General features: G+C 41.1%; 1 protein-coding gene across 4 annotated transcripts in view; it reads right to left on the minus strand.

Moving 5' to 3' along the window:
* Window positions 1-27,656, minus strand: part of JAK1 (Janus kinase 1) — a 142,826-nt gene that overhangs the window by 18,999 nt on the left and 96,171 nt on the right. For all 4 annotated transcript variants that reach the window (XM_060231953.1, XM_060231952.1, XM_060231954.1 and 1 more), the window contains 9 exons: window positions 23,665-23,818; window positions 23,038-23,201; window positions 16,985-17,324; window positions 15,613-15,795; window positions 13,440-13,597; window positions 11,881-12,004; window positions 8,770-8,959; window positions 7,819-7,925; window positions 5,511-5,651 (listed from right to left, as the gene is read on the minus strand). In XM_060231953.1, the coding sequence (XP_060087936.1) occupies window positions 5,511-5,651; window positions 7,819-7,925; window positions 8,770-8,959; window positions 11,881-12,004; window positions 13,440-13,597; window positions 15,613-15,795; window positions 16,985-17,324; window positions 23,038-23,201; window positions 23,665-23,818 (1,561 nt within the window). The remainder of the gene's footprint in view (window positions 1-5,510; window positions 5,652-7,818; window positions 7,926-8,769; window positions 8,960-11,880; window positions 12,005-13,439; window positions 13,598-15,612; window positions 15,796-16,984; window positions 17,325-23,037; window positions 23,202-23,664; window positions 23,819-27,656) is intronic.

Here is a 27,656-nt window from a genome sequence, read left to right on the forward strand (position 1 = left end):
CAAGACAAGCATATAAGTTATCACCAACATGCAATCTAAAAGCAAAACAAAAAAACACAAATTAAAACTAAGGATTAAAAAATACATAGTCTAGACTCTAGGCAAGGGGATATATTCGCCTCAGCATTATTATTTCTGGAAAATTTAACTCAGTTGTTTAAAAATGCTTTCTTGCATCTTGTTTAGCCTCTAGACTAGAGGATAAGAACATAAGAGAAGCCATGTTAGATCAGGCCAATGGCCCATCCAGTCCAACACTCTGTGTCACACAGTGGCTAAAAATATTATATATATATATATATATATATATATATATATATATATATATATATATATATATATATATATATACACACACACACACACACACACACACACACACACACACACTGTGGCTAATAGCCACTGATGGACCTCTGCTCCATATTTTTATCTAAACCCCTCTTGAAGGTGGCCTATGCTTGTGGCCGCCACCACCTCCTGTGGCAGTGAATTCCACATGTTAATCACCCTTTGGGTGAAGAAGATAGCTCCTGACTTAATTGGGTTGATCAGGCCATGTGGATCTGAGCCACGGTAGCCTCTACCATGGACTACTGTAACGCACTCTATATGGGTCTGCCCTTGAAAACAACTCAGAGACTTCATCTGGTACAGAACACCATGGATTATTTGGAGCTAGGAAGAATATGCACATTACACCTATTCTGCAGTCATTCCATTTGGTACTGATTAGTTTCCAGGTTCAAGTCAAGGTGCTGATTACTACCTGAAAAGTCCACCATGGCCTAGGACCCACAGATTTATAGGACTATCTCTCCCAATATGTTCTGCTGTGACAACTTTATTCACCTGAGCAAAGCCTTTTGAAGCTGCGACCCTGCAAATGCTGCCTATACATTCTCTGCTGTGCCTCCCATTGGTGGGAATGCCCCACCCAACAAGGCCAGGAAGGCACCCACACTCCTGTCATTATACCCAGTGTATAAAACAAAATTGCGAAGGATGGCATTTTTATGAAGGAAATAAAATAAATGTATTAATGTCTTTCTACCCAGTGACAACACACTGAAAATGGGTACAGTCAAATCTGCAACACTTTTCCTTCTCTAGGAAAGGAGAAAGGTTACATGATTGCAGCAATCAAGACGATCCCTTGGGCCTATCTTTAAAGTGACTACCAGAAGAGACTGAGGGAACACCATATCCAAGTGCCAATATGAAAGATGGGTGACTTCCTTCTGATGGAAAGGAGAGTTCCGGGTCATCAGAAATATACATAATATATAAGCACATCAACAGTTCAACAAAACAAAAGAACAATGATAATGTTAACAATAAATACAATCATAACAACTAGAGCACCAAGTAGGAATGGACACAAACCTCATCACAAAGCTAAAACAACATAGTTCTTGATTTGTTAGCTGAGGATCATGCAGTTGCACCTGCAATGAACCTCCCACAAAACTCAATGGTTTTTATGGAGGTTCGTTCAGTTCATGTTGGTGATGCGTGCAGCAGACACACTGGTACTTCTGCAGTCCTGGAAACACCAATAATGGCCCTCCACACACCAAACAAAAATGGCCCTTGTGGAACCTGGGGGCATGGAGGAAAGCATCAAAGAGCCCAGATCAAGGGTGGAAGGAGATGAGGGAGAGGCAGAGGAGGGGTACACAGCTGCAGCACAGGAGAGACAGGAGGCAAAGATCCAAGGCTTAGGGGAGAAAGAGAAAGGCAATCTTTTCTCAAAAATGGTAGGAACTTTGGGACCCTAGGAGGTCCAGAAGCTGAAGGTCACAGGGTCGGAAGGAAACAGATTTGATTAACTTACTGTGAATCTTTTTTTTCCTTGGCGGTCCAGGGGTGGGACAGTCTTCACTTCTGGGATACAGCTCCTCCTCCTCCACAGGCAAGGTAATCAAAACTTTGTGATCCCAGAGGGGAGGGGTTTGTCCTGGAAGTTTCCAGTCCATTTCCAAGCCATAACTCTCCTTCTTTGAACCATCAGCACCAAAACGTAAAACCTCATTAGGCAAAACATCCTAATTAACAACTAAGACCAATCACAAAATGGCAGAACTGCTCCAATTCCAGAACAGGAACAAAAATTGCTAATGGAAATGGCTCAGCCACCCCCTAGTCTACTGAGCTGAAAAAGGATACAAACTGTCCGGTCCTTCCTCATGGGGAAAGTGCTCCATTGCTTTTCTATGTTTCAAAATGTTGGTGCCGTTTAAGGAACTCTGTGGATCAGGAGCCCCATGCCATTCTCCCTGGTGCCTCATTCTCATCCTAACTGGACAGACTTGCATGCATTGTCACCAAGGCTCTTCTTGTCCCCATATGGCATCCCCTCCTGGGACGTTGGGGAAACCAACCACCACCTAGGTCCTAGGTTTAGCGATGCAGGCAGCTGAAGAACCTGAACTTCCTGTTGGCCACTGCATCCTGCTAAGACAGTAGAAAGCCCTGAAGTGGACTGGTGTGGAAACTAGAGCATTGAAGAACATTCTGGCAAGGAACCTTCATTCCCTGAAGTCTCATCAGAAGGATCTTGTGAACTGTAGTCTGGAGCAATCTCCTGTCTCTCTGAGGACAGGCAGACCCAATCCTGGGAGGTGCCTATGAACACTCCCTAGTGAAGGACTGCCTGTACCAAGTGCAGATCGCTCCACTCCCGATTCACCACAAAATCAAGACCCTATGGACAGGCCACTGACTGGTTTTCCCCCCACCAGACTTTGTTGCAGGGATGGTTCCCTGATAACAGGTAGGCCTTATGATCAAAACCACATCCAGTTAGGCATAAAAGAAACTTGACACCACTTGGTTTTCCTCACACATGCCACCAGGGTTCTCCTTGGTTCCTCCTGTGGAAATGACAGTGGCCAGAAGAACCTCAATTCCAATGGCAGACCAGCACCCAGTATCCCTAAGAAGTTTCCCATTGAAGCACTAACCAGGCCCAATTCTGCCTAGCTTCTGAAATCAGACAAGACTGGGCATGTTTCCTTAGCATTAGGAGCCATCCCAGAGAAAAACTGGGTGGGTAAGACTGTCCCACCCCTGGACCACCAAGCAAGGAAGATTCACAGTAAGTGAAACAAATATTCTGCTCTCCAGTAGTTTTAGGGGTGAGACAGTCTTCTCTGGGACATACAAAAGCAGTGTGCCCCAGTGCAGGGAAAACGTGGCTCCTAAGCTGGATGGGTGGAAGACCACTACAGCTGAGGCCACCCAAGCTATTCTGCAGAACCTGGAGAAAACGCTTGCACAGACCTCCAGGTAACAGCCCTACATCTACCTCTGAAGAAGGAAAAGACCTACAGTTTGCTGAAGCTGCCATCCCTCGTAAGTAATGGATCAAAATGCCTTGTGACAACTCCAACCTGTAGCCTTTAAGGTCCTGATGATGCATCCTCTAACCCCCTACTCGGGGTAAGCATATTTTTAGTTCCAAGGAAAACTTAGTCCTCAGTGCAACTCTATCATTGCAGAACATTAAAGGTTCTTTATTATCATAAAATAGTCCAAAGCCCAGACACTCTATGAGATGAGGAATGCCTACATGAAGAGGAGGTCCTAGGTTAGTGCCTTCACTGGACATGAATCCATGGGCTCACAGGGGACCCTGGACACAGCTTTGAGTACTCCATTTAGGCTTCAGGTTAGGAGTGGCTAACCTAAAACAGATTTACCAAGACATCTCTCTTCAGACATCTCCAAGTGTGAGGATGTAGGGACTGGTTGTTTCTTGTCCTAATATCCCTAAAGGCAGAGAAAATCTTTCTTTGAGGGCACAAGTGACTGAACCCTTTGTCTGACCACTCTGAATGAAACAGAAGACCTCCCTAACTGATTCAGAGAAATGATCTATTATTTGAAGAACTGGCCAGGAGTAACAGTGGGCTCCTTGTGGAACTTTCTGAATTCTAACCTGCACTTGACCCCCAGGTTGTTAGGCTCAGAAGACTCAAGGAAGGAAGCTGCATCAATCCTTACAGAGGAGCAACCTCCCTTGGCAGAAGACGTCAAAGGTTCTTAGAAGAAAACCTCCTCAGGTCTTGAAACCATGTCCTCTGAGGCAAAAGGAGGGTGCCACCTGGAGGGTTTCCACCCCTTTGACTGGATGACTAGGGTACAAACCTGGAATGAAGGAAAGGCATACAGTAGTTGGTTGGCTATTTGCAACTTGGGACGTCTATCCTGATGTCGAGATGGTCTTGTTCTTGTCATGAATCTTCTGGGACTCAGCAGTTTTGATCAGTGGCAAATGGGGTCCTGGGAAGACACTCTACTCACTTTACCAACATCTCAGGAACCACATGGAGGGTTTGGGCACTCCAGAACATTTGTAGCTGGTACTACACACCTCAATAGAGCAATAGGGAGGGCTCTCAGACAAACTTCCAGGCCTTTAAGATAAACATGTTGGCTCTAACAGAGCTGGTCTTACTGTAGATGCAGCCATTGTGGTCTCTCCACCAGACCCTCCTTCTACCAGGCTGTCTTACCATGGTTCAGGCAAGGTCACTGGGGCTCTTGCTGCTCCTTTGTCACTCTGATGGAGCTGGTACCTTCCTGATCTGTACGAGCTTGCTGGAATCTCAGTGCTCCTTCAACAGGCTCCCACAGCCTCTACTGTGCCCTGGGATTGTTGGAGGGGGGTGTTCCCAGTCCAAAGGCTGGAGATCTTGGTGGAAGTCTGTAGTGCAGCCGTGAATACCAGGGAGCTCCTAGTGTCATCAGCCTCCAACACTCACTTGCTATCTTTCTTAGGTGATTCAGAAGAGAGAGGGAGTGAACCAGTCCCTTCCTGTGTGAGACTCCTTCTCATGGAGGGGGGTGTTCCCAGTCCAAAGGCTGGAGATCTTGGTGGAAGTCTGTAGTGCAGCCGTGAATACCAGGGAGCTCCTAGTGTCATCAGCCTCCAACACTCACTTGATATCTTTCTTAGGTGATTCAGAAGAGAGAGGGAGTGAACCAGTCCCTTCCTGTGTGAGACTCCTTCTCATAGTGACTTGCTAGACTTGCTTGAAGGTACGCTGGATTGAATGAGTATCCTGGCACTCTGCAGAGCGCTGCAAGAGACATCCTGTTGCTAGGGAAAGTTGAAAAAAATGGAAACTTCTGGGACAAGCCCCTCCCTTCCAGGATTGCAAACCCTAACCCTGCCTGCAGAGGAGGAGCTATATCCCAGAGGTGAAGACTGTCCCACCCCTAGGACTACTAAAGAAAGGGGGGGGGGTGATCTCCCTTTGGCAGGAAAGGAGTCCACTGGAGACTCATTGTGAGTCTGATGTCTCTAGCCTGCAGTGGGGCCATTTTACAAAAGGAATTCCAAGAAAACATCCTGATGTATAATAAATTTCAAAAAATCTAGAGAGTTTATATTTGAAGTCTCACATGAAACTTCATCATTACAGATTGTAACACCCCCCCCCCCCCATTAGCAGCCGTTTTATATATCTGCCATTTTAACTCTGGAGAAAAGAAAAACCTACCAGAGAAATGTCTCTGTGACTAGGGTCCAAGACTTTAAGAAGAACTTTTATTTCCTTTTCAGCCTGGTAACTTTCATCATCCTTATAGTTAAGAATGCCAGAATAGATCTGTGTCCTTGTTCCTCTGCCAAGATGTTCACCCTAAAACACAATTTAATCCAGCAATCAGACCATAGCAAACTTTGCCACTTGTATGTTTTAGCAGCAACTACCATGATGAGTCACTACAGAAAATAGATGACATGAAAATACATTTTTCTATCTGAATTTCAATTATGAAAGGTATTAATATTTGATACTAACAGCATGCTAGAGATAGTGCAACTGCACTGAGTCCGAATTCATGGGCTTAACTTGAAATTTCAATGAATTAGAATTATTTACAGTAAAAAGATATCAATGTGCTTATATCAAATTATAAAAATTAATCAGTTGATTAGACTGCAAGTCAGATGGTGCAAGACAGCCTTTGTGCCATACATTTATATTGATGGATATTCTGCAAACTTTAATACAATCATGCTATACATGTGCTTATCAGAACCATACTGTGTGAAATATGTACCTCTGTATTAAAGCAATAATTAAAATCACAACACAGCTTTAAAAAAATAAATTAATGTAATTTCTCACCATTAGAACATAAGAGAAGCCATGCTGGATCATGCCAATGGCCTATCCATTCCAACAATCTATGTCGCACAGTGGCTAAAAACCAGATGCCATCAAGAGGACCACCAGCTGAGCCAGACTCCAGAAGCCCTCCCGAGCACCAAGAATATGAGCATCACTGCCCCAGACATAGTGTTCCATCTATAACTCATGGCTAATAGCCACTGATGGACCTCTGCTCCATATGTTTATCTAACCTCTTGAACCTATCTACGCTCGTAACTGCCACCACCTCCTGTGGCAGTGAATTCCATGTGTTAATCACTCTTTGGGTTAGGAAGTACTTCCTTTTATCTGTTCTAAACCCACTGCTCACCAATTTCATTGAATACCCACAAGTTCTTGTATTGTGACAAAGGTAGAAAAGTACTTCTTTCTCTACCTTCTCTTCCTCATGCATAATTTTGTTAATCTCCACCATGTCCCCTCAGTCATCATTTCTCCAAGCTAAAGAGCCTTCACCACTGTATCCTTTCTTCATAGGGAAAATGTTCCATCCCCTTAATCATTTTAGTTGCCCTTTTTCCAATGCTATGGCATCTTTTTTGAGGTGTGGTGACCAGAATTGTACACAGTATTCCAAATGAGGCCGCATCATTGATTTTTACGGGCATTATGATACTGGCTGATTTGTTTTCAATTTCCTTTCTAATAACCCCCAGCATAGCATTTGTCTTTTTTTATTGCTGTTCCACACAGGGTCGACATTTTCAGTGAGTTAACTACCACAACTCCAAAATCTCTCCTGTTCAGTCTCCACCAGACCCCATCAATGTGTATTTTTGTTCTAATGTGCATTACTTTGTGTATTTTTGTTCTAATGTGCATTACTTTGCCCACACAGAACTTCATTTGCCATGTTGACATTCACTCGTCCAGCCTTGACAAATCCCTCTGGAGTGCCTCACAATCTTCACTGGTTCTCACCACCCTGAACAACTTGGTGTCATCAACAAACTTAGCCACTTCACTGCTTATGCCAACTCAAAATCATTAATGAACAAGCTAAAGCACCAGACCCAGTATGGAGCCCTGAGGTACCCTACTGCTTACCCTCCTCCACTGTGAAAACTACCCATTTACACCAACTCTCTGTTTACTGTTAGCCAGTTTTTAATCCAAAGAGGACTTGTCCTCTTATCCCATGACTACTGAGTTTATTTAGGAGTGTCTGATGAGGAACTTTCTGGAAGTCTAGGTAAAAAACATCTATGGGGTCCTCCTTGTGCACATGTTTGTTTACCCCCTCAAAGAACGCTGAAAGGTTAGTGAGACAAGATCTTCCCTTACAGAATCCAAGCTGATTCTTCCTCAATAGCAATTCTTCCCCAAAAAATCAATCTGGCCTGTAACTTCTTTTCTAAAAATAGAATATATTGACTGATTGACAGTACAGTAGAAAGAATCTTGTAGAATTGGTCAAGGCGGAAAAGGCGTGTGTAAACACTCCTTAAACACCGACAGATTTTAATACTAGTTATGTAACTAGAGATGGTATAAGTGGGAGCAGGGTGGCTGAAAAACATGAAAAAATATATTGTGGTTTTGTATCTTAGGCATCAGTGTTCAGAATTTTCCACAAGGCAAAATAGCAACATAAGTAGCAAGAAACAGTTCAAATTACACAACTACTTACTTGGATTATTTCCTCTTTGAGGATGCGATGGAAACTTAGTTGACCTAGTGGACATACTGGCTGCCATTCTTGGGATTTCTTTGTAGCAACTAACAAATTAGAGATTTCTGAAATGAGAAATAAACCTTGTCTTCAAACAGTTTCACCTCTTAAGCGAGTGCATTCACATCCTACCATTACTGATTTCTCCACTACCATCTTAGTTTTCCATTTTTCTATTGAATTCCTGAAGTTTCTTTTTCACAAAAATAGACTGCAATATTTTCCACAAGACTTTAGATGTTTTCATTGTTACTGGATGTTCCTGAATTGCAGGGGAAAGCAGCAGAGACAAAGAAAAGAGAAACCAAATGGCCCAATAGGATCAGCCACAAAACACAAGTAATTATTTAAAAGATTCGTCAGCAGTGGTGGTTCTTTGCTTGCAAGGAGACTGGAGGAAGATGGTGGCAGGAAGGAACACATGTAACTGGGGTTGAGACTACCAGAATGTCAGGAAAACACATTTCTTACACACAGAAGAGGACACATGAATCACTACTCAGACACTGAAAAGATCTCAGGTTACATTAAAATGACTGATATATTCCTAATACTTCAGGAATGGCAAATCAGAGTCTCTTATGATGGCATCATTAAGAACATGTGCACCTCAGTGTGGTTCCACCTTCCCATTGCAGCTCCTTGCAATCCCTGAGAAGCTGTTGCTGGGGGTTATGGGGCTGTCACAAATAAAAAGCCATAATGATCAGGGAGGCTGTAGTGAAGATGGAAAAGAGCAGAGATCCCTGCTCCCCATCTTCCATCACCAGAATATTGTCAAGATACAACCCATTATGCTATAGTATAAGAATGTCAATCTTAGAATTATGAGCACAAAATCAATTGAAACTGATATTTATAAAAGGCTCAGGCCTTTTATAGAATATTAACTTAAACCCAAAAAGGTACCTCTTGGCTTTGGCTGACAGCATCTCTTGAGAGTGAAGACTATATTGTCTGTCCTAAGAATCTGTCCTTTTAAGTGATCCATTAGCTCTGTCAGAGTTGGAAAGAGTTTATCACACCCATGCAAGACACATCCATCTTTCTTCATTTCAATCTGGAAGTTTTTGTACTGTTTGGGAGGATTTAAGATTTGCTGTAGGGGAGAAGAGAAAAGACAGGCAGCAGAAATCACTAAGTGAATGACTCCCCCCATGACAAATGAGAGCTACACCTCGCCACGATGATGAGATACCAGTAAATGTAATCATTACAGACATATTTCTGAAGTATTATAATCCTAGATTATGGGGCACTAACAAGTGTTTCTGAATTACACCACATGCTAAGAAACAAAAACAACTTGTAGCTGCATTTATTTATTTATTTATTTATTTATTTATTTATTTATTTATTTATTTATTTAAGATTTATATCCCGCCCTTCCCACGAGTGGCACATGCGCATATCTAAAGCACTTCAAGCCTTCCCCTATCTTGCTTTAATAGACATATTTCCCATTAGGGACATTCTCTGTACTCCATGAATAATACCTTCAAAGTATGGAAATATTGAAAAGGGCAACACCATTTTTTGTCAGACCTAGGGCTACCAAGCCCCTGGGCTGGGTGGGGGTTCTCCCCCCTGGAGGTTCCCAACCCGCCGGCCCACATTGGGCTGGCAGGAAGAACCTCTCCCAACATTGCTGGCGTGATGATGTCATTGTGCTGGCGATGTTGTGTGCAGCCACTCTAGGCATTTCTGGGAAAATTCTATGGTTTTTCCAGACACTTTAGCAACATGGGAGGGAAAACTCTATGGCAGGAGTGGCCAATGGTAGCTCTCAAGATGTTTTTTGCCTACAACTCCCATCAGTCCCAGCTATTGGCCATGCTGGTTGGGGCTCCTGGAAGTTGTAGGCAAAAAACATCTTGAGAGCTACCATTGGCCACCCCTGCTCTATGGTAAAATAGGTACCACAGAGTTTTGCCCTCTCAAATTGCTAGAGCGTCCTGGAAAACCATGGAGTTTTCCCAGAAATGCCTAGAGTGGCTGCGTGTGATGTCGCTGGCACAATGACATCACTTGTGGGTGATGTCATCGCGTTGTGCACATGCGCAAAAATACCCCACCAGAGGATGCAGGGAACTTGGCAACCCTAGTCTGACCAGGCTTTGAAAAAAACAGGATAACGAAGAACCTTTGCAATGATGGCAAATATTTGATGGCAATGATGAGCAGATGTCTGATGGCATCTCCTGTGTGTGCTATCTCTTAATGAGGCAGTGAGGGACTGGGGAGTTCAGGAAATTGTCATGAGGTAGGGTGAGAAATTCTATTGAATAGCCATGGGAAATGGTTTCTTTTACCCATTTGCCAGTGGCTGATAAATTCTAGGCTTGATGGAATTTTTGAAGCCATCCCCACACTGGAGGTAGTCTGGCATCACTTTTGTTGTTGCCACTGTTTTCCTCCTCTACTGGAGACTGGTGCTTGGGCTGAACTGTAGTATTGACTTGTGGCTCTGAAATTAAGGCTTGGATTTGGTCCCCAACTGCCATTTGGAGTCTGATCTAAGCTGTGGGCAAGTGGGTTTGCAGAGATTTCCAACTCTGCTGTCTGGGGATCACTTCCCCCAACTTTCCCTCAGAGGAGGTCCCATGGTCAGAGACCGCAGTCAGGGCCAGTGCGTGGGAGTAGGCAAAGTAGGCAGTTGCCCAGGGCACCACCTGGCCTAGGGGGCACCACTGGGCGCCCCCTTCCTGATGCATCTCTGGCTCCTGGCCACTGTCATCTTGTCCTCTCCCATCACCTCAACAAAGCCAAGCCACCCCCCTTTCCCCGATGTGTGACTTGGCCTCCCACTTCATCCTATCCTGCCACCCTCCTTCCTGACATGGCTGACAAGCACTTATTCTCACTTTTTTTATATAACATCACATTTTTTTGAAAAAATTAAAATTAAAAATCAGTAAATTAAAAATGTGAAAAGTTTTAAGTTTGGTGCTCTTCAATTTCCCTATATTTTTAATAATTGGGGGGGGGGGTGCTAGTGGATGATTTGCCTAGGGCACCAGAAAGCCTAGCACTGGCCCTGACCTCAGCAGCAGACATCATCATGACTGAAGCAGAGAGCAAACAACCTGGGGAAGATGAGGCCAGAAGAATAAAGAAAGTTTGTTTGTTTTTGAAACAAAAGGAAAGGCACACATGTGGAAAGAGAAAAAACAGTGCAATCAAAAGAGCTCCTTAAAGGAAAACCTCAGGAAATCTCTAAATCCACTGCACTCTCAGGCAGAGTCAGGAAAAAGACTGAAGGTGGACTCCTCCGCCCCGCCCCCCCCCCCCAAAAGATGGAAAGTGCAATCAATTTCCTGCTTCCAGGGATTTTAGGAAGAGAAACCCAAGTTAATCAGAGTGTCCTCCTCCCCTCAAAAGAGAACATCACCTTTGAAAGTTGAAGGCCCCCCATGTGGGTGGAAAGCAAAGTTGGAGCCTCCCCCCCCCTCAATGTGGATGGGGGCAAGGAGGATTTTATGGCTAAGATTAAACCTATCTTTCAGTCCTTGCAGGTTCCAAGGCTACTAACAAACTAATTGGTTTGCAACAATACTTGTTCTCTATGACACACTGTATCAGATTGTAATCTTCCACAGAAAATTTCAGATGTTTGAAATGTTCACAACTGAATGTTTTAGTTACACATACATGTCCTCCTAATGAACAAGAAAAAATACCTCAGACAAGAAGAAATTACCCAACATACTGAACTATGATTTGTCAACCACCATCATTCCCTATACATTCCATTTCCCCAAGTAAAAACAAATGACGGAGCCTAGAGTCTGCTTAAACTTGCTAACTCTGTTTCAGCCTTTTGTGGCTACTTCCAATATGCACGTTCTTGATTCATGAACAAGCACCACACCAGTACTGAATTCACAAGGACACAAAGTCTGCAGTCATCAACAACAAGGCTACAAATGGGCCTTCTTTCACAAGCAGTTTCTTCTCAACCTAAACATTCCAAATTAAGGTAATTGCAGAGCTCAAGAGATAAAACCCAGCCAACCATACCTGTGAGTATTCAATACATGTCACAGTTAAGAGAATATTGTTGAAGTCTGTACAGCTCCATCTCAGCACATACATCCCCTCCTCATTGCCTTCCTGTTTCAGCTTGTTGATAGCATACTCCGTGCTAAAAGTTCATAGACGTGAGATGTAATATTCAAGGGTGAGTTAAGTAACTGTTGTCATTTGTTGTAAAACATGATATATGGACATTTTTACTAGATGTGAAACAAAGAGCTAAAGACAAGATGATACATTTCCATTCATGCATTTCAAAAATAGTTTGTGCTGGAGCAAAAAAAAAGTGTTGAGTAGAAACTCATGTCTCTGATGCAGCATATAAGTCACTTAAAAAAAAAAGATAGCATAATGCTTACCTAATCCACATGTTCACAGACAGCCCCATTTTGTACAGTTTCCCTCAACATTGAAGTTTAAGACTCCGCTTATCCACATGTATCTGAAGGAATGCCTTCTACCATATCAACCTGCCAGATTCTTAAGATACAACAGGTGAAAGCCGAAAGCACATTAATAACCATCAACAAAACTTAACATATTTAGATTAGCTAAATTGCAATATTTAGAGATCATCAGACTTTTTAACATTGTAATTGATTGAGATACAGTGTATTTCTGTTAGTACTAATGTGAAGTTTTTTTGTAATCGCAATTGTTGAAATTTTGGTGTCTGTGAATACACATTTCCTATTACTGCTATCATTGCCTTTGGGTTGTTTACCTTAATTGACTATTTTAATACTGCAATATAGCAAGTTTAAAGATATTAAGTTTTGTTGATGGTTATTACTTAGGCTTTCGGCTTTCCCCTGTTGAAACTTTACGCTAAGTCCCCCTTTCAAATACAGATCCTGGTGAGGCTTCCCTATGAGAAGCCATTTTATCTGAAGGGGAAATGGATGGGACTCACAGAAGGTACTTTTCCATTGCTTCTTTCAAACTGCACAACATTCTCCCCCAGGAGTTGGTATCGGTATCTTCTCTACAGACCTTCCAGAGCAGGGGTGGCCGAACTCGCTTAACGTTAGAGCCACACAGAATAAATGTCAGATGTTTGAGAGAAGGAAGGGAGGGGGGGAGAGAGGGAGGGAGGGAGGGAAAGAAAGCAACTTAAAATACATTCTCCAAGGCTCCAGTTGGCTTGGTTTGGAGAACTGATTTAAAGATAAATGCCTTCTCCAAGCTGACTGACCAGGAGGGGTCTTGAGAGCCACACAATATGTGTGAAAGAGCCACGTGTCACTTCCGAGCCACAGTTTGGCCACACCTGTTCCAGAGCATACTAAAAACGTTCCTGTCCTGAAAGGCCTTTGAACTGATCAATGAGACCAAACTAGTTATTGCACACTGAGCTGGTTTTAAATATTTTAAATAGGTTATATGTAGGATAAAAATGAATACAGTGGCTTGTTTTAATAAAGAAGTGCAGCTTTTAATAGTACTAGTAATCAAAAGTAACATTTTCAGGAGAAATCATGCGATCTTTTAAAATAAGGATTACTGTTCAGAAATATGAATTGTTTGGAGGACAAAAAACTAACCAAATGGGACCATGACATCCATTTTTAATGTTGTGTTTTATTAGAGGTGGAGCAACATCTGTGCAGAGATAGTGATGGGCATCTGCAGTAAGTCTGAAGTATCCATCTACCAAAGCAGCAAACGACAGAGCTTCTTCATGAGAAGAGAGTACAAATTCCTAAAACAGAATAATTTTATAAAGAGTTATTCTGGTGTAGATAAAATGTTATTGGCCCTATGCAATAAAACTGAACTGAAACTGAAAATGCAACAGGAAGATTTGTCTGTCAAAAAGTTAAAGGAGTTGACAGAAGAAATAAATTAGAAATCCATTTGTGTTCACGTAAGAAGATACCTTGGATACGAATATACTGGATCAGATCAGTGGTCCATCTAGTTCTGTCTCAAACTGTGGCCAGCCTGTTCCTTTGGAGGTCCAACAACAGGGCATAGAGGCTGAGGCCTTCCCCTGATGTTGCCTCCTGGTGCTGGTAGTCATACTGCCTCTGAATGTGGAGTTCCCTTTAGTCACCATGGCTAATAGCTGCAGATAGCTTTATCCTACATAAATCTGTCTAATCCCCTTTTATAAGAACATATGAACAACTCTGCAGGATCACATTTTAGTATTTATAAATCTGTACCCTGCCTGAACCACAGCCCTTGACAAAAATTATGATGTTAAAATCAAGTAAGCAAGCAAAATAGACTTAAACCTGCAGGTAAAATGCATGTGCAGGGGGAGAGGGGTGAACAATGAAGCAAGTTACCAGCATCATGACAACACAAGCAAACTGCACAACATTTCTAAAAAGAGAGCTGTCTCTATATGCAGGGAATTCATTCTGGATGATAAAGGCCCCAAACCCATCCCATAGCTGACCTCTTTTAAGTGAAGGGATTTTAAGCAGGACTTTCTCCACAGTTCTTATCAAGGACTAATGTTACAGATATGCTGTCACAGGTTGTGAAGGCTTTAAAGGTCAAAACAAGTATCTTGAATGAGATAGGCTGAGGCTCAGATGTTAAATGATAGTTTCTCTGCAATTAGTGACCTATGTTTTGTCTCCCTACTACATTGAGAAGACCTGTCACATCTAATTACGCTAGATATGACTTTCAAGGTAGTCAGTCCTTTCCTGGTCAGAGCTACTGTATTTCTCAAGAAATAAAGCTGAAACCAGGAGCACTATGACAATCTGCTCCAAGAACATAACAGAAGCCAATGTAAATTCACCTTTTCCTGCCAATATAGTTTCTGTAATTTGTGCAGTCAAATCTACTGGCTACAACACTGGTACAGTAGTGACAGGTATTCCTGGAGGCACTAAAACGAATCATATATGTGTATTCAGCAGCAGCAGCAGCAGGAGGAGGAGACTGAATTTATACCCCGCCCTTCACTCAGAGTCCCAGAGAGGCTTACAATCTCCTTCCTTCCTCTCCCCACAACAGACACCCTGTGAGGTAGGTGGGGCTGAGAGAGCTCTGAGAGAACTGTTCTTGAGAGAACAGCTCTACGGGGAACTTGTAGCTGACTCTAAGTCACACCAGCAGCTGCATGTGGAGAAGTGGGGGAACAAACGTAGTTCTCCCAGATTAGTCTCTGCACACTTTACCACTACACCAAACTGGTTCATGCACAATCTTCAACTGCATGAAGATTGTGGTAGTTAACAAAATATATCTGACTACATGAACTTCAGGTACATTCCACAGCTATTAATTCAGCTGCTTCAATAGGTTCAATTTGTAGAGCAGACTTTCCAGAAGAGCCAGCTGCTAAAAATAGATGCAGTGGATATCAGGCTTTTCACACATTATAGCACATGCTGACTATGTTGTAGGTCATGTAACATGCAAAGGCACATATTATTTATGTCATGGAAGCATGAGTGGGGGAACAGCAGAAACCAGTTATGGTTCCAAGACATCTTTCTGCAGTGTGCACACAGTAGAAAGTGAAGAATGAAGTTACCTCGAGACAAAAGTAGGTACATGGTAATTTTAACATGTCACATGTCAGATGAGAGAAGAGTGGACTTAGGTCCTCTTCATGTGCATAGCTGGGGTGAAAGATTCCAACATAGGTTAGTGACTGAAGGCATGGAGCTAGAGGAGGGGAGTATAACTGAACTCATTAACAGAATACAAGGATTTCATCTGGCATAGCTAAGGACTCAGAGCACTTACCATCCTGTTGTTGTCTTGCCTGTAAGTACAGACTGTGTGGTCCTTGATCACAATGTGAGTAATTTCAAGAAAGTAAGAAAAACTGTTCCATTCCTCTTTCTTAATTTTTTCTTCATTTTTCTTGACTTTGCTGTCTGACCTTTTTCTCTTTATTTTGTGTTTTTCTTTCTCATTATGTGTAACCTGGTTGAAATAAATCAGGCAGATTAAAGTTGGGGATGGAGAAGAAGAAAACCCCATGCTAATGGTTCTGGGGGAAAGGTGTGTGTGTATAAAATAAAACACTTTAATTTAACACTGATTTAAATTAAAATGCAGCAATAGCACTTGTGACACATGGACACTTCAAAGAGTTAGTACTTTAATTATATTGGTGAATTAGTTGACTCTCTGCTATGAAGCCAACTTCCTCAATACAAGGCTCTTAGAAGTGCAAGATGGTCCAGCCCAATGATTAGCAACAGCTTTTATAATCTAGATCCTAGGTGTCAATGTTGGTCAGTAATATTCCTGAAATTAGTAGCATCAGTGTCTGAAATTTTCCTTTGACTTAAGTAGAAGAGGAAAAGCCACATAATCTAAAGAACCTTTTATTAGGTTGGAAAAAGAATTCAAACTTGTTAAGCACAAATTTCGGACACTCTGAATAAATGTATATTGCTAGATTTACTAATATAAACTGCAAAAAAATTAATTTGACACTTTAAAGTAGTTGACAAAACTATGGAGCAATGTGATGGTATCAGTGAAGCAACAGTGTCTGGAAGAAAGGTACTAAATACATCTGTTGATCATTGCAGGGTGTAACCTTCAGTACCATTTTCTTACCAAAGAATTTTTTATACCAACAGATGCTTTTAATAAGGTTTTAAGAATTTACTCTCATTTTTCTCCAGCAGGAACCTTTCCTCCCTCTGCAAAGACTAATAACAAAATTACAATTGAAAATTGAAACTTCTAAACCATAACTTGTTATGATTTTTTTAAAGAACTGCGGGTTTTGTACAATCACATCTTCCTTAGCATTCCTTTAACACTTTGTGGCAGACTGCATGTAAAACAGGTTCCCTAGGACATTTACAAAGGGAATATCAAGGGAACTCCTGCTTTTCTACAGTAAAACTCTGGCCTGGGCAGAAGCCAGTTAATACCACTATCACAAGGTGGGACACATAAAAAATTATAATGTGTGTATTAACACATGCTACAAGAGGCTGCTTAGTCAGAGTGAGGAACAACCATTCTGGCAGGGGAAAAAATGGCCTCACAGAACTGAACAAGCAAGGGGTCTGTCATACACCAAAGTTGAAACTTAAATAAACTGCAAAATATGTGTGTGTGTGTGTGTGCGGGTATACTTATATAAACTTACTTGTGGTTTGAGCCTCCACTGGATTCCATGATTGCCTGTTACCATAACTTCATACTGCGGAAGGGTATCAGAGTCACTCAAGTTAAAGCTTTTCTCATTCTCAGATGAAATCAGCAATGAGGTGGTCTCAAATACTTCTGCTCCATAACGTTTTGTTAACGTTTCCATTGTTGACAAGTATTTCACTTTCAGATCATGTGGTGAAACACTGCTGTCACAAATGGTCTTGTTGTTAAATTCCTTTACAAAATCTTTGAAAACATTGTTTATCCGTATCCGGGTTAAGAAGTTCCTTTGTCTAATGGTCTTGTTTAGAGTTTCAGGAATATACCGTCTGTAGCTAAGGGGAGAAATGGAAGAAATATACTTATTGTCTCTGTCAATATCCTCAGTTACCAGCAGGGATAACAGAAAAGCTTCCCAAAAAAAGATCTTGGGATAAAAATACAGCACCAACAAAACAGCCAAGTAGTACGCATGTCTGAAGGCTTAGGGTGCAATATACTCATATTTATTTTAAAGTTTTATATCTCACTAATAAAACTTGAAAGCTGTTTACAATTGTAACACTTAAGCAAACAACACTATAATTAAATGAAAACAAGCAATACCAAAAAGAAGCAGTAAGAAGACAAGAATGTTATAAATAGCAAAAATCCCTCACCAAAAGCCTGGGAAAAAATGCCCTTACCTAGTGTCTGAAAGTTAAGATTAGGCACTAGAGGAAAGGATGCAAGGAGGGAATTTCATAAGTACAGCTCTGCATCAAAATCCCACATCTCCTTGTCTCTGGTAGCCACAATGTTGGTTCAATTTTCTCCCCTCCCCAACCATTTCTTAGCTGTTTAAGGATAAGGTTTCTGCCCTATTATCACAACAAAGGCACAAGATACTAGCAGAGTGATAGAGATCACATCCAATTTTATCACTGAGGGAAATGACTAAACTAAAGAGGAGCCAAGCTTTGCCCACTACAGAGCTACCAGATCTGCAACCCTTTGGAGTAGCACTTTAGCGTTTTTGATCTTTTCTGTCTGATATGACACAAAGAGTTGCTACCAGAGGTGCAGAATCAACTGGACAAGATTTGTGTTGGAAAATTCCACAAGGTTCTATTCTCTCACCCATGCTCTTTAATATCTATATGGCTGCCAAATGAGATTGTCCGGAGCTTTGGAGTTCAGTGCCATCAATATGCAGATGACACCCAGCTCTGTATTTCATCATCTGAGCCTTCAGATTGTCTATGTTCTGAACTAGTGCTCTGAGGCTGCAGTTTGGTGGCTAAGGCAGAACAAGCTCAGTCCTGACAAGACAGAGGTAATACTGTTTGGAAAGGATGACGTTCTAGAGCTGGCTTTTCCAGAGCAAGTTAGGAGTTTGGAGTGCTCATGGACCCAGGAAGCTGGCGCAGTGGTCAACAGTGTCTATCAGCTGCATCTGGTTTGCAACATTCTTCTTAGATTCAGCTGATCTGGCCACACTGATCTATGCTTCTGTAACCTTGTGGATGGCCTACTATAACATGCTCTACATTGGTCTGTCCTCGAAGACAACCTGGAAACTGTAGAATGATAGTAGAATGTGGCACCCCTACTATTATCAGAAGCTAGCTGATGGAAACATATGTTGTCTTGAAACAGCTACAATAGCAGATAATTTGTTTCAATGTCTTGATTATAAAGCCCATCATGACCTGGGGTCTATGTATCTCAAGGATCATCTCCTGTGCACCAATGATGGTCTTCAAGCTGCCACCTACTGGCTGTTTCCTCACTAAGAGTGGCCCATCTGACATCAACCAGAGCCTGGACCTTTTCCAAACTGGCTCCTGTCATGATTTAGAGATGTTTTGAAGCTCACCAGAGCAGTGGATAGTCACTTGTGTTCCTGGGAAGAGAGCCATAATTTGTACCAAGAGGTTATAGAGAAGTGATGTGTTTCTGCAGGGAAATAGCCATTTACTCCATCTGTCAGGAAGGGCAAGATGGCTAACTGTTGTAAAATTTGACCTGGGTTCTGAGATGTGTGGAATGTAAACCCTTGGTTGACTGAGAAATAAGGGTTCACCTTTCCACATGGGGACTGGGTAAGAGGCTTTTTGCCAGCTAAGGCAGGAAAGATTAAAATGTTGGAAACATCCTGTAATGTTCAAATGCTAGGAGTTGGATCCTCCTACATGAAGCAAGTAGGGGTCAGGATTTACATTTGCTGTACAGAGGGGTCATTTAGTAGAAAAAAGAGGTGCCAGAGCTCATTAGCACAATTCATTTGCATAACTCATTTGCATAAGCCACACACTCCTGACATCACCAGAAGGGTGTACTAAATTATATCAGCTCCGCATCTACTTCAAAATGCTTCTTGAATTATAACTGTCATAATAAAACCTTATTCCCATCATACTTTTAAAATTACTTTCTCCTATGTGGCCACAGTGGCATAATGAAGATTTTCATCTGTCTGCTTGATATGTGTTGGTTATTTCTCATTTTTGTGGGGAAAAATATTATAAAGTTTGTCCAATCTGAGAGTTTAGCAAAATTCTCACAATGAAGTCCAGAAGCAGATATTTGTAGGGAGAGGTAAGAAAGAAAGAGCACAAAAAATTTAGAGGTTCCAGAGTTAAATCTTCTGTATTCTTAAGTTTGGCTTCATTTTATGTTTTCTTGTTCTTTGCCCTAGATCTAGTAGGCATGAAAATTATTTTCCCTTTCATCTGCTCTAGTTTAACCTGTAGTTTTAAAGATTTCCTGTTTAAGAGTGATTCAACTTCTATTTGTGCATCTTAGGCACTCACACTAAACATGCATGCACAAGAGGAGGGCTGAAGTAATTGGAGGACTCTACCATTCACACATGCTCAGAGGCAACCTTTACCAGTGTTCCCCAAATCACTAGTAACATAAGAGGCTGGATTTTTAATTTGGAGTAGTGGCACAAAAGGAACACTATCTACATGCACAGGAACATACTGCATCCATATAAACACATATAGACCCAGGGTAGGTTTATAACAGCTCCCACCCTATGTAATGGGCTCCTGAAGGGCTGAGGAGATGAAAGGAGCACCTTCATTGGAGATCTTTAGGAAATACTGAAAGACTTCCTTGTTTGGCAGAACTTTTGATTGGCTATGAATAGCAGGCATATGAGAGAGGTATCTGGAGTTTGTGATTTTGTTTTTAGTCTAAGCTTGCAATGTTTGAATAATTACTATAAACCACCTGAGCCAAGAAGAAAGGCAGGGTGCAAATATTTTCATAAATAAATAAATGATTGCTCAATGATTAAAAGTATCCTACTGCATTATCACTCTGTCAAAGAAACAACTGTACCCACATCTGAAACACCTCTGATAAGCCATCTTGCTCCCTCCCCCACTTTCCAAGTCCTGAAAGGACAGAATCATTGATTTTCAATCAAGTCCCTTGCCCTGTAACGGGAACCAGAATCTGTCCCCAGAGTTTAATTCTAATTGTTTCCAAACAACATGTGTGGTCTCTGCTGCTTTCCCCCTTTGGATCATTTTCCTGGGCTGTTGGTTGTCCAGAGGCTGGACCCTCATCTTAGGATCCAGATCCTCTAGCAGAAAGATAAATACAGCCCCAGATATATTTGCTTGCTTTGTTTTAGTTCAGTTAATTCTGATACATGGTCAGCTCAAAATATATGAATAAAAACAATTCAAACTCCCATGTACAATACCAAGACCAGCAAAAAGGGCCATTATAACCCAACATTTGAAAATTCTTGCACACATTTCATAACTGATGTGGTCAGTTATTCGAAGAACTCAGCCATCTGCTTTCATATTGTACATGCCATTATACAAAATTTTGTTACAAGTAATTTTTTTAGAAAAGTCTGAAAGGAGCAAAGAATTGCTCGGTTCCGCCTAGGAAATTTATTACAATTGGTGTAATAGATTGGCAACATATATAACTGAATTAGGGACAGTGTAATAATACATGAATCAATTATCCTAACCTTTCCTACTGGTCAAGGGCAAACCTGTTGGGAGTCAAGCATGCAAAGATATATGCCTTCCAGAAAAGCTGAAGGATTTACTTCTTTGGCCTCTTACCTCCTCCTGTATCTGATAAAGTAAACACTGACTCACAAAAACTTATGCTGGAATAAATGTTTTTTACAGTGCCACTATACTCCTGTTTAATTTTTCAGCAATGGACTAACATGGTTGCCCCTCTGAAACAATATTGGTTCACGCTACTCAATGTCTGAACCATCAGTTAAAATGGATGCTTGAAGCATTGGCTAATTTTCTTATGAAGTTTACTATTTCCCCTTTAATTTATCTACATAATAGGAGTCAGTAGGTATTGTCTGGATCTTCAGTTTTATAAATATCCAGTACTACATTTCACTCATCCAATCTGGAATACCAATCTGGAATACTAAACCACCTACAAGGATTTTAAAAGTTGCTGGGCTCAGCCATCTGATTTAATATCATGGTTTAGAAGGAAAATCAATTTTTCCTATAAGATTTAAGATATTCCAGGGAAGTTTAAAGCACAATAAGTTAACATTCATAGTTTATAATTTGGATTACATGCTTAATGACGTTAAATGCCATCTCTCTTCTGTACATAGAAGTATTTTTGATTTTTAGACTTAAAACTCATACTCTTAAATGATTTAAATTGCCTTCGCAGTATACAAAAACACTGAGCCTGCTTCATGCATACTTCCACATCACAAAAAACAGATAATGCAATTACAGTCTGCATAAGAATATGATCTCACTTGACTGCATGGACAAGGCCAATAGCACAGTTACTTTCTACCCGATGGGCACCTTTTCTCTGCATTATAATTTTTACAGAAGGATGGCAAATCTGAGGCAAAGGAAGAGGCTTGATGAATAACCCTAGCCATACTTGGCCCTAAACCCAGAACTATATTTTCAAAGCAAACTGTTTTCTGAGAGCTAAAACAAACTCTGGGTTATGAAAATACTTGACTGGTAGCAGCAGATCCAGTGAACTCCTAACTCTAGTATGCAGTAAAGATATGCAGAAACTATGGACAGCCTAGGGATGGCATAAATTCTGCAAATGATATCTTCGTTAAGTGCTCAAACTTTAGCACAGCATTGCTAATGAGCACGGCAATGTTAATGAGAATTGTGAACTGGAAAGTCCCTTTGTTAATGCAAGAAATCAGTGTTCCAAGGAGCCTGTCATATATCCCAAAGGTATAGAATAGCCACCAGCACTATGGAATTACAACTTGGGATCAAGTTACTGCTGACAGTGCAGGATAAACTGCAAGATGTGTTATCTGTCTCTCTTTTTTTTTTTGCAGTGTATCATTTTGTCTTCACAGTTTGTTTGCAAGACTGTCTGGCAACAATTCAAAATTCCTAGGCAACACTGGGGGTGGACTTCTGGGAGCCCTAGAAACACCCACAGCAGTTGTCCATAGCTTGATTGGCAACTCTGGGAGCCAATCTCAGAGCTCCCATTTTGCTTTATGGGAGCAGACACTCTGACTCAGATGCTTTCACTTTGCAGCACAAAGAGAGAAGAGTTACCGTAGCTCATTGTCATGAGAGAGCTAGAGCTGAGCTTTCCTGGGGCACCTCTTTGGGAGGCTACAACTCTAATATTCCAAATCCAATCTCTGCCAACCTTGGAGGGTGAGTGGAGACTCCCACTGCGTTTGGCATTGCTAACTCACAAGGCAGCTGTTCTACAGCTCCTGAACCAAACTAACCACAAACTGGTTTGGGCAATCAAATGAACCACACACCAACATTAGCCACCATTTCCCCAGTTCATACCCATCTCTAATCCAAACCCTATTGCTTTCTCTATTGGATGTCCCAGCCATTGACTGTATTGATGTAAATTCTGTAAACTGCCTTGAGCCTCCATGAGAAAGGAGGACTATGAATAATGTAAATAAAATTAAGCATCCATGAAAGAGGTTGCAATTAAAGTTTTTAAATTCTCCTAGAAACCCAAAAGCATCTGACTTGTACAACCCATTCACATACAGTACAATACAGAACTAATTCAACTCACCTGACATCCTTAAGAAGTTCTGGCAGCCTCATGTTCTTTTTTATTGCATAGTGGGAGATGGCAAGGACAGCCATGCCCAGACATTCATTTTCAATTTCATGAACTTCCTGATCATTTTTAGGGTCCCGAACAGGTGCAAAACATCTTACCAAATCATTTTGCCCCTGAATAGATAAGTGAAAGAAACCCTTGTTAACTGCATTTACGTTTGAATAATTGCAGTTGCCAAATATTCACGGTAGAGTCTTGCATACAATAGTACCATATGCAACAAAGAGCAATGTGGCAAATGATACAGCATAACTTATCATGAAGCAGTGAGATCATATAGGAACTTTCAAAAATGTGTTGAACTATTTTGCAAGACACATTCTGGTTAAAATGGCTGCTCCATCAATACAGATGGCAACAGAGGTACAAATATAATGTACATAAATTAACACTAGTAGACAACTTCTCATTTAAAAATGCACACCAACAGACAAAATGATCACACCAACATGCACAAAAGACGAAACAGAACGCTACAGAACAAAAATAATTTGTATAAAATTATTTATTTAAAGAATGGGTACTAATGTAACAAAGTACAAAATGACTTACAGTTCTTTCCTACAAGTTACCTACCTGTGCAAAAATATATTCTAGTGAATATGCATCAAGGAGAGGTGTGCCTTCTTGCACCTGTTTTTTCTCATATGAGTTCTTTGATTTCTTTGGAGAATGTCTCCAAACAGATGGTTCACTTTCATTTGCCCCATGCCAATTAGTAAAGTAAAACCTTGAAAAAAATAGTTGTGTAAGGATTTTATACACACAAGATTGAACTGGAGAACAAAAGAACCAAACATAACACAACTTTGTCAAAAATATATGAACAAGTGGCATGTTCAAGGCTGCTTAATTATAATGGCTAACAGAACTAAGAAAGTCAACTCTCATAGCCAAAGAGAGCAATCCTAAGCAAGTCTACTCTGAATTCTACATCTGGGCTTATTCCCAGGAAGGTGCTCTTACGATGCAAATGACCTAACCACACCCTTACAATTTACAGATCACATAAGCCCAGCTTCCTTGTACAATTCATAGTCTGCAATCTGTACAACCTCTTCCAACACAAATTAGCCTCTTCTCTGGGCAAGGTTCTGCCCTAAAAATACTGTTGTATCACTCAGAACAGTGTTCACATATGGGCATACAACAGCTGGGCTAGAAGCTTTGTTTTAAGCTGGGAGGCTGTAATATAGCACTGCTCAGTTGTACTTTTGGCACAGCCAGGGTTAGTGGATACACACAAATGTATTAACCACTGGAAGTTGTACATGAGTACTGGCTTGGCACCATCATATATCTGACCTCAAGATTATTTTTTTTTACACTTTTCCTTCTACCCACTGCTCTCCACAAATAAGCTTCCAAGCACAATCTTTCTCCATATTCACATGCAAGTCACATTTTACATGCAAGTCACATATTCACATGCAAGTCACAATACTAATATGCCACTTAAAACAGAGATAGGCAAGGGCTATTTTTGTCATTTTATCATATTTTTATATTTTAACATTCAAGGTTTAATATTCAAGGTTTAAGTATAAAATACCAAAAGAAACTAGAGCAGACACAAAAACAAATAGTCCAGTACTTTAGTCACAAAGAGCTTGTTTATTTTGGAACACTAACATTCTGCTCTTCTGCAACATGGTACTCTGCACAGCACTCAAGAAGATAAAAACTACTAAGTGTCTGATACTAAACGGAAGAACTCAGGCAGCATTAAGCATTTAAGTCCCACAGATGTCAATATTCCAATCAAAAACAGGTGTTTAATTTTTTCCTCCATTCAAATCAAGCCTTACAGTGTTCAGTCAACTAGACTATAAATGCCCAGCTCTACACTAAATATAACCCTCAGAAACAGACAGTCCTGCAAAACACAACAAGCAGTGAAAGATAGAACTGGTGGAATGCATTGCATATATCATGAATTCCAGTTTCCTGCCACAACTAGGAATCTTACCCAAAACAGTGCACCACTCATGGACACCGCTAACAGAACCAGTGATCTCCAGAGATTGTTCATGAATGGAACAAAATTCACAGAACTTGACCCCCTTCGCACTACGATATACAGAGCCACTTGTAATTCTCCTTGTAGAGGCTGGGGGTTAAGGGACTCTTCTTGAACATAGGAGGTAGGCAAGTCAGACCAGGAAACTGGCAAAAACTGCCTTCCTCTTGTGTCAACAAAATTACCACTCCACTGGCATAAGTATTGTTAAACCATCAAAAAGGCTATTTGGGATCCAATCTTATCATGATACCAGACCCCTAAACTACCTGTCAAAATGCTGTTGCATTGCACACTTCTTCCCAGCTTATCAATTTCATTTTAATTAGCATATCAGAGGATTTGGGATTGTGTTCTCTCAAAAGAGCGTAAGGAGCATGCATCATCTAATGCCATCCACTCTATCTGACTGTTATAAAAAGCAGCAGAGGGCAACTAAGTTACTATCAGCCTTGTAATATAATAATGTTTAATGGCTTTTTGTTCCAAAATCCATGCTTGATTAACAGTTTGCTAGTTTAAAAGACTTAAGTGTTCCCATAAATGGTAGTAAATCATTTGCTCTGGATATCAATTATTATTGGAACTCTGTCTTCAGCACTTCTATGTTGGAAAAAATCCAGCTCATCATATTTAATATCTAGCATAACACTGCTGAGTTTAGATCAATATTTCCTGCCACTGTTCTCACTTGCTATGGAGTCATTAAATACACACTTACATTTGATATAGACATTAGAACAAATTCTAAACACTATTAAATATGAAGCATAAAACATGCTTTTACTGTAACAATACCCACTACTAACTTGATGAGAGCCAAGTCAGGAAATGACCTTTTAAAGGGCACTCAGATAAGAAGGGTGTCGTCCTGCTTGTATGGTCTTCTGCCAGAGCTAAATAGAGTTACTTGCAAAACTGCTGATTCAAATTTGTTCACTATCTTCTCAATCCTCTCTCCCACCCGCAATACAGGGGAATAATGCAACTGGCCGACCTTGCAGAGCTATTGCTAGAGACTACTAACGTATGCTTCCTTTGAAGGCTTCGAGGCACAGCATAAATGCTAAGCAATGTTATTGCTGGTGTCTTAGAGCTTTCATTACATGGCCCCATCAAGTATGTAACCTTCTAATTAAGTACATATCTGTTCCTAGTGAAAAGCTGGGTTTCATAAAATATACTGTTTTCTACAAAAAATGTAACTGCATTTTTAATACAAAATAGTCTGTTTAGTAATAAAACTATAAAATTGGACTTGTGTATTTCTAGGACACATGATCTTTTTCAGTATTTCTCTGTATTTGACAACTCAAGAATGAACATTTTTAAAGGAAGTTAACAGGCACTGTGATAGTAATTTCAGGGTTATGATCAGAAATGCCTTCCAGCTCTTGATAAAAATGCATCTTGCTTTATTACTATGACACCCATTAATTTATCTTATTTTCATATCTACTCTCCTGCTTTACATGTCTGAGAAGCATCCCCTTCTAACTGAGAGAGGAAGAACTGAGATAAAATATCCCTTTGCACACAAATTAGTGGCCTCCTGTTTTTACTTTGATTTTTTTTTTTTGTTCAAATGTGGCCTAATTATCTCTGCACAAAACTTTCCCACCAAACTACTTTCCCACCACAACTTTCGGATGTGCTTGTGAGGGTCCTTGTGCCCCACTGGAGGTGTCCTGCCCTCAGCCACCTCTCCAATTCTCCCGCCTCATATGTGGGAAGGCAGGGAAGGTTAGTCAACCTTTCCCCCCTGTCATCCCCTTAGGCTGGCTTTCCACATCTCTCTCTGCCTTGAGCACAGCCTGCATATCTTCCCCTGCAACCTTGTGAGAACATCTCTTTGATAGGATGCATCCAGTTCATTTCCCTCCCCAAAGGCATAAAGGCTGTGACCAATCCCAGCTCCCTTTTCTAACCTGGCTGGTTTCCTCTCCCTCTCCCTTCATGCAGCCACTGACTCACCCAACATCTTCCTCTCCCTAACCTAGCCCAGCCCAGCTACCTACTTTATTCCACATCCCCTCCCCAGACTACAAGAGAAGTTTTAGGGTGCACTGGCTGCACTGCCTCTGTGGCTGTGAATGCTCCCGCACTGACCATCTCTGTGGCTATCGAGCCACCAGCCCCTGGGAGTCTGCTAATGGGGTCAGCAGTGAATGCAGCAATCCCAGCTGAGCAGTTGTTTGGGCATTCCCCACTTCCCCTTCCCCCACTGCCATGTTAGGACTCTCCCTCTTCTCCCTGTTCCCCAACAGTCCCTCTTTCGCCAAACCAGGGTGATTGTGCTGGGTGCTGGAGTCTTGGCCTGTGGGGTGTCAGGGAACATTTTAAAATACTGAATGACTATCATTGCTCAGAAATATTTCAAACACTCTTTTGAGCTTGAACCATTTTTTTTAAAGTCCACTTGTCAAAGAAATTGTAAATATAGATTATAAGAAATGAGTTAAGTCAGACCCTTCTTTATTAAAGTTCCATTGAACTGCTTATTATTTATGCATTTATTAGCCACTTGACAGTCAGCTGCAGCACAGCA

This window comes from Heteronotia binoei, chromosome 2, assembly GCF_032191835.1.
Source record: "Heteronotia binoei isolate CCM8104 ecotype False Entrance Well chromosome 2, APGP_CSIRO_Hbin_v1, whole genome shotgun sequence".
NCBI lineage: Eukaryota > Metazoa > Chordata > Lepidosauria > Squamata > Gekkonidae > Heteronotia > Heteronotia binoei.